General features: G+C 55.1%; 1 protein-coding gene across 1 annotated transcript in view; it reads left to right on the forward strand.

Moving 5' to 3' along the window:
• LOC103921969 (protocadherin gamma-C3-like) overlaps positions 1 to 7,821 on the forward strand; it is a 38,626-nt gene that overhangs the window by 26,602 nt on the left and 4,203 nt on the right. Inside the window, 1 exon segment of the mRNA XM_009330027.1 lies at positions 5,725 to 5,813. Coding sequence (XP_009328302.1) covers positions 5,725 to 5,813 — 89 coding nt within the window.

Below are 7,821 nucleotides of genomic sequence, written 5' to 3' on the forward strand. Positions count from 1 at the left end.
GGGGGGGGGGGAAGGGAGGGTGGGAGCAGGCAGCCAGAGTGAGGAGCAACCGGGAGTGAAAGGGAACGAGGCTAGGAGGAGAAACAGACCCCAGCCATGTCCTCCTCCTCGGAGCGGGGAAGCCTGGGAGCAGCCAGGGCTGTGGGGTGGGAGTGGTGCTGACTGGGGGGCTGCTGCTCTAGGAGCCAGAAAGCCCCAAATGAGAGAGGAGGGAGGATGCTGAGGGTGTCCCGGGAAAATCCCCAGGCCAAACGCTGCCCACAGCCCTGCCAGGCACCCCCCAGGGTGCCGGGATCTCGTCCATGGGGTGCGGGGCTGTCCTCTCCAGCCCCTGGGGCTCTGAGAGCACTGCTCTAGCACAAATAAGCTTCTTCAGTTTGTTGTGGCGCTGCTATAGCTCGTGTTTCCAGCTGCAGAGCGAGGAAAACAATTTTTCAGGAATCCACCGGGCAGTTGTGCAAATAAATGTTTGCAAGGCCTTCGGCTGCCATAGTCACGAGCTCCATAGCAACCCTGCAAGGAAATGAATAATTCTGTGCTCGAAGTGGAAGTTAAAAAGGGATGTGGTGGCTGGGGGTGCCACAAAATAGCTGCTCAGCAAAGTACCCGGGTCCACCCTGCGCTGCTCGGGCGGATGCTTGTGGAAGCCCTTGGTAATGGGGCAGCCTGGTGACGCAGCACGCGGTGGGGCTGTGTCAAGGCTGCAGGGCAAGCCTTTTGTTTCGGCATTCTCCGATTTCCGTGTAGCCAGGTTTAATGAAGGTCTTTGCAGGCCGTGCACCGGCTGTATGTGCCTCTGCTGGCGCAACCCCCGTCCCGTGCTCCAAGTCCACCATGCCCTGAGCCCCCTAAGATGCTGCATCCCTGGGTTTGTCTCAAACGTGGGTTTGCTTCCTTCCCTCCAGTCCTAGCTGTGCTGGAAGTGTTCCCAAAAACGAAAGCCAGCTCTTTTCTGAGCTTTGAAGTGTGGAGTAGAATTGAACAGAGAAAAAAAAAAAAATCTATCCTATGGGGGATGGGTTTTTAGAAAAAAACCTACTGAGTCAATGGCATTTGTATTAAAAACAGTGAGTCCTTGGAGTCACTTCCATAGGAACCAGCCCTCCGGTTCAGGGCAGCCTCCCCGCAGAAGCGCCCAAGGCTGGAGCCGAGCAGGGAGCAGTGCTGCAAGGGAGGGGGGCTGAGGTCTGCCCGCCCCAGGCAGGGGGAGCAGGGCAGGGCAGGGCAGGCTGCTTGCTGTTGAATCAGTGATTCACAGCTCTGATTCACAACTCCATCCTATAGCCCTGGAAGACAGCCAGGTCTGGTCATCAGCTGTGTGCTTTTTTCCAATGCTCGAAGTTATTTTTGGGTGTTTTTAGATTACAGCACTTGTTTTTTTCTGTGCCTCTGAATTCTGGATGATTGCACTGCAAGTAATTGAGGCACTTGAATTTTCTGCTTAAAAGAAGTGAGCTCAAGACCATCTTTTTGCAACTCTAAGGCATTTCTAAAGTAACTTTTCTGCGTGTCATCATGGGGAGCAGGCACAACTTCGGGGATGTTTGTGCAAAATTTGGGAACACTGGGTGCAGTAGATTTGCAGAAAAGGACCTGGGGCCCATCAGGTTGAACACGAGTCACCAGTGCACCCTCGCTGTGATGGAGACACGCTGTGTACTGGGTTTTACTGGGAAGATTGTAGTCAGCAAGTCAAGAGAAAAGATGGTTGCCCTCAATTCGGCACTTACGGGACCACACCTGGAGCACTGTGCCCGGTTTTTGGGCTCACCATTGCAACAAAGACATGGCCATATGGGAGCCACCAAAATGATCAGAGGTCTGGAGCCTGTGGCAGGGGAGGAGAGGCTGAGAGGGCTCCTTCAGCTTGGAGGTATGACAGCTAGAAGGGTCTCATTGCTCTCTTCAGAGGTGCACAGTGAAAGGACAAGGGTCAATGGGCACATGTTGCAACAAGACAAATTTGGAGTAGGTATTAGGAAACATTTTGCACCCAAGGGTGGTCAAACACTGGAACAGGAGGCCAGAGAGATGGAGAAATCTCATACTCAAAATGTGGCTGCTCAGAGCCCTGAGCATCTAATATAAAGTTGGATCCAGCTGAAAGCTTGGCCCTGCTTTGAGTGGGATGTTGGACCAGAAACCTTCCCACCTTCATTAGGCTGGGTGCTTCATGTCCCTCTCCATCTGAATCAGTCTGTGATTTTTGTGATCCCACAGGGCATTAAGGGGATGCCGGGCTTTGGCTGTCCCCCTGACACTCGGGCATAACCGTAACCAGTGAAGTCCACCACGTGAGTTCACATGTGTTCACTCCTTCTCTAAAACCAGAAGAAAGGAAAAGGGTCTGAAACACTGCCCGTCTCCCCATCCTCTGGGGATGAACCTCTCTCTGCTCACTGGTGTTGCAGGGTCACCCTTCCCTGGGGGCACACACCTCTAAAACACTAGGTCAAAACAACCTGAACAAGATCCACACATTTCTTGTACAGCCGCTCCTCTTGTGCTGTGCACCGGAGGGGTTGGGCTGTGTCGCTCAACACCCTCCCAGGCTGCAGGGACTAACCATGGCCTTTCTTCCCCCCGCTTTCCAACCCAGCCCTGGGCAAGTCTGGTGCTCGATGGTGGCCGGCTTTCCCGTCTGTGCCTGCATGCAGCCGTGGGGCCAAGGGTCATTGCGGTGGAGAGCAAGGACCACCTGGTTAGGGAGCTCAGTGAGGTTGGGGGTCCTGGTGCTACATCCCAGGTGAATGCCCTGACCACAGGGTGAGCCTTTCCTTCTATGCATTCCCACTGTCCTAGGGCACGGAGGCACGGCTTTGACACGAGGCAGGAGGAGCTTCTGTCCAGTGCAGCCCGTTGCCCGAAGGAGAGGTGGGAGGGGAGGAAAGAGTCTTTCGGGGGGTGGAAAATGTGATGCCGGCACTGCTGCGTCAAAGAGGGAGTTGAACCTGGGCCTCCGATTTCAAAACAGAGTTCAAACCACTGGAATATTACAATTTAAAAAAAAAAAAAAAAGATTTGGCACTTCCTTGTGTTTTCCTTTTCCCCATCCCTGGATCCCATCAGCATGCCAGGGCAGCCCCCCGAGCCAGGACCAGCGGCTGGGAGGCACCGGGGTGTTTCTGGGCAGCTCTCCTGCAGCCCTGAAAAACCTGGGAACCTCAGCTGCCAGCTGGTGGGGCAGGAGCTGCCGGGGTTAACTGGTGGCCGAAAGGGTTGTGGTTTGCAATGGGGTTTAGCTTCCTAAGTCCTTTATTGGATCTATCCCAGGGCTCTATTCCCAGCCCTGCTTGTGACATTAACGGGTCACTGCAGCCCCAGGGCTGTCCCCGCTTTGTCCTCGCTGCCTGGACTGCCTGCACCGCCGCTCGCTGGCACAACACCGAGTGCAGGGCAGCAGTACCCACGTCCGAGGAGTCTCAGCACAGCCATCATGCCAGTGCTGAAATCAATTTGCGAGGTGGGCAAGCCTCGCTTCTGGCCTTCTTGAAGCTGTGCCACCACACATGTCGCGGAGGAGCGATATAAATAGTTTTCGGAATGCCCTGGGTTGCAGCGGTCAGCAGGTATTTCAGAAGCGGTGCTGTTGGCAGTGTCGTGCTGGGGCAGCCTCTGCTACATTAGTGATTGTTTGCATCCTCCACAAATAAACCGGTGTGAGAGCAGTGCCCTGCACCTGGCTGGGGATGGATCAGGCAGGCGGTACAGAAGGGGAAGGGATGGATGGTCGTGTGGTCCCGGCACAGGTCCTGCGTGTCTTTGGGCAGGTTGCTTAAGACCAGATTTTCAGCAGAGTACCTGGGAGTGTCCATACATGCATCCTTACACTCAGATCTTGTATTTCAAAGGGAGTTTGCCCATATATACCCCTCACTGGGTCCGTACCAAGCTGTGTGACCGAGCAGGAGCATGTGGGGCCTGATCAGAGCTCACGGGCACTCTTATCTATCCCGTGCATCTGCAGTTTTTCTTTCTGTGTGCAGGACATTTGCACAGGCAGGATGGAGAAAGCTCTTGTGCATTCAGGGCTTCCCTCCTTGCAGAGCTTTATTGCAGCTGGGGCACTGACCTAGACACAGGACCTGCTCGCACTACAAGGTCATCGTGGCACATACCACCTTCAAGGACGTGCCTGTGGGTCCATCCCATTTCCGAAATGGCCATATTGAGCTTGTCCTGTGTGTGAGGGCTGCAGCGGGTGCAACCGTCGGGGTCACTTGGGCAGTGGTTTGCTCAGCAGGGTGGCAAAGAGCCCATCTGCCACCCAGCATGCGGCGTTGAGTTGGCACCGGCAGTGCCTGCGCTGGCATTTGCAGTGCGCGGGCTGCCGGGTGCTCAAGCACGGAGCTGCTGGCAGGAGACCCCAGAGCTGGGGAAGATCTCGGCTGCTTGAGCATGTCTGAGCAGGGCTTCTGGGTCTGACCAGGGCTTCGGGGGCTGGCAGCTCCTGGGTGCAAGGGCTGGGACCACAGTGGTAGAGGAGGAGGCCACCTCCGTGCATTGCAGCCTGGTGGTTTGAACGCTTGCCTGAGAAACAGGCTCAGCTCTCTCCAAGGGGAAGGGCTTTCAAATCTCCCATCTCGCTTCTGGAGAGCTTCCAGCTGCAAGAGCAGGGCAGCCCTCGCCCCAGGCAAGCCAGCACACAGCCAAGGGGCAGCTGGCATCCCAGTGGGCAGCGAGAGCTGCGGGTGGTCAGAGCACTCAGCTGGGAGAGGGGAGACTGGCAGTCTGAGTGATGTGGTCACTTAAGGTCAGAGCAGAGGAGGACCCAGGAAGCTGGTGAGATGTTTAGGTCTCTCTGCTGGAAGCAGGGAGGCTCTGGAGGGGCTCTGGGAGCACAGCCCTGACCTCTCCGGAGGGGAAGTGCTGCTGCTAGTGAGAAGTGGCCGAGCACAGCTGGCACTTGGCAAACATGAATGCGGGGCTTGTCAGACTGCGCACAGACTGCTGATAGTTATCTCGGTCACAAACTCTCCCTAATCAAAGCCTGGTAGCATTCCCTGAGGTTTCCCAGGCGGATCTGTGGTGCCCAACCGCTCCATCAGCCAGTCCTGGGGAACCAAGATGGGTGCCCACCTCCCTTTTCTCCTCTCCCCATTGCTCCAGCCTCCCCAGGACTGTTTGCTGCCGCCTCTGCAGAGCTGGCAGCTGCTCTTGGCCTCCCTTCAGAGCAGGTTTTGCAGTGCCAGGCAGCTGGCTCCATGCTGATCCCAAAGCCCACCACACCACAGAGTTTTCTCACCCTCTGTCTTACGAATGAAGCTGCAGAATGGAGTTGTAGCCTGAAATAGCTTGAAAGGTGCATCCACTCACATGGCCTGCCAAAGGAACAGAGGACCTGGTCGTACAAGGGTGCATGCACCTCTGGGACTTTAGGACCAGCATTTTCCGTGGTATTATATTACATTGGTGGGATTTTGAGGTGATGAGGTGCTGGCTGTCTCTGAAGTCAGCAGGAGTTAGGCAGGTGTTGCTTGGAAGCACCACTGAGACCCCAGGTGCTTTAACCCCAAGTGGTTATTCTTCAAAAGCCTGGAGAGGGATGGAGACCTCTGAAAGTGTCTTGACTTTTGAGTATTATTTAATAGAAGGATTTAAAGCCTGCAAACACCTCTTCACCAGCAAACAAGCCCGCAGCCTTGGCTTCTCATGCTCTCTGACAAGCCCACTCCTCCTGACCGAGCTGCAGTAACTTGCTGTTTTTTATTTCTTTTCCCATAGCTCCCAGAATGGAGAGGAAGGTGGAGCCTGGCCGAACAACCAGTTTGACACGGAGATGCTCCAAGCCATGATCCTGGCTTCAGCAAATGGTTGGTCTTCATCGCGTGTGGGAAAACCACGGCAGTTGCTCTCGCGCGGACACCTCAGATGCATGCCGTTAGATAAGATGCTGGTGGGACTTACGTATCTGGGTTATCTGGGGTGGCTTCAAAAGTCCTTCTTCAACAGTTGCTGGTGGAAAAGCACTGCTGTCTTTGTTACCCTGCAGAGAAGAGGGGTTGGGAAGGATTCAGGTAGAGGAGATGCCAGGTAGCCACCAGCATCAGGCATGCTGTAGACAGGGGTACCTCTTTCACCCAAACTGTATTATCTGTGTGCTGGACAGAAGGTTATCTGGCTCGTGATGTGGTTGTGTTACATGAAAGAGCCGGTCCTGAGATGATGTTTTATAAACTACTTGGTTCCAGAAGGTCACGGTAAATGAAACGTCTGCTGTGTTGCAACTTGCCATAAGGCAAGGAGGTAGAAAGCCTGAAAGATTTGCTTGTGGCTAGAGGCTGGGCCAGGAATACAGTAATCACCTGACTCCGTATCCCCAACAAGCCTCGTGTCCAGAGACGCCAGCGCGTGCTCCCTGCTCGCGCCAGGTCCCTCCGCCGAGCCGCGGGCTCACCAAGGTTTGCGCCACCGGCTGCTGCTGGCTCTTTGCAGTTGTAGTCGCAGGGGTTTGGTTTGGGGTCATTTTGGGTTGGTTTGTTCTGGTTTATGGCTGCGCCGTGTGGAAGTGGTGGGCAGGGAGGGGTGTTCCCATGCACCCGTGATCTCCATGGCTTTTTTATATAAAAGAAGTGCAGTTATCACTCTGCACAGTGCTCTGGATAAAGAGGCTGGTTTTCATGCAGCCTTTATTTATAAATACCTCCAAGTCTTTTCCCCCTTGATTTAAAAATAGAAGCAACAGCACAGCCATAAAACCCTGTGCAAAATGCTTAGGATGTTTCCTCTGAGCTGTTGGGAGAGAAGGAATCTGGGGGAGGAGGGATGGCTTTGGTGTTGCTTTCTTGGAAAGCTGCTGCAGCTGAACTTTGCCGCTCTGCAGACACCGGGCGGCCTGGAGACACAGCTGCCGTGGCCGGGGGAAAGGGACGAAGGTCTTTGGCAAGGGAGTTGTTTACACTCAAGAGATAGAAACAATGCGAAAATGTGTCTCTGCTCTGAAAAACGACCGTGGAAAAAATAGCCTCCGGGGCTGCATGTGGTTATCATCACCCGGTGCCTCCAGATCCGGTTTCGTTGCTCGCAAATAAAGCTGTTTTCCTGACTGCCGCTCCAGCGGCCCCCAGGATCAGAGAGCTCAGCGGGTCCCTTCCAGGTTAAGCACCGACTTCCACGTAGCCCTGGGCCCTACTGCAGCGAATCTCCCCCAATCCACAAATCTCAAACAGTCCTAACCTCTCCCACGGCTTCAGCCTGCCCAGGGGGTTAATTTAAATCAGATCTATCCGCTGGGTAAGGGCTTCCCCTGCTGCAGCCCCAGGGAGGGGATGGCTCTGTGCACTCCATCCTTTTCTTGCCCATGCCGGTCCCTTGCTGCGCTGGCTGGGGCCGGGTGGGGAGCACAGCACAAGCTTTTTCCACCAGCACTGCGTTTTCATGTCTCCCCTGCTCTCTGTCCCCCCTTTTCTGCTCTCGTTCATTAAGCTGACAGTGCTGATTGGAGCAGGCTTTGGTTAGGGCCAGTGCTAATTGCCCATTAAGCTTTGTGCTGCCCATCCTTGGGTAATGCTTCCTGGCTATTTAAATGATCCTTATCTCTTACTGTCACCTGCTGAGCTCTGTTCGAGCTCCGGGGTGGCAGGTGGGACACAGTGACACAGGTGACGGCACCGTGTGCCCTTCGCTCACCCGCTCCTCCGAGCGTGAGCTGCTCCCGCACAGACCGGTTGATGCTGACTTCCACCGCACCATGTCAAGCCCACGCTTGAGTCCGCACTGACCAGGGACCACCCGGGAGGCAGAAACTCCTCTGATGCTGCTCTGCTCCGTGAGCTTAGGGATGCCCCCCAGAAGGGGCTGGTGATGCCCTGCGTGCACCCT

Source organism: Pygoscelis adeliae, unplaced genomic scaffold (genome assembly GCF_000699105.1).
Source record: "Pygoscelis adeliae isolate BGI_AS28 unplaced genomic scaffold, ASM69910v1 Scaffold248, whole genome shotgun sequence".
Taxonomy (NCBI): Eukaryota; Metazoa; Chordata; class Aves; order Sphenisciformes; family Spheniscidae; genus Pygoscelis; species Pygoscelis adeliae.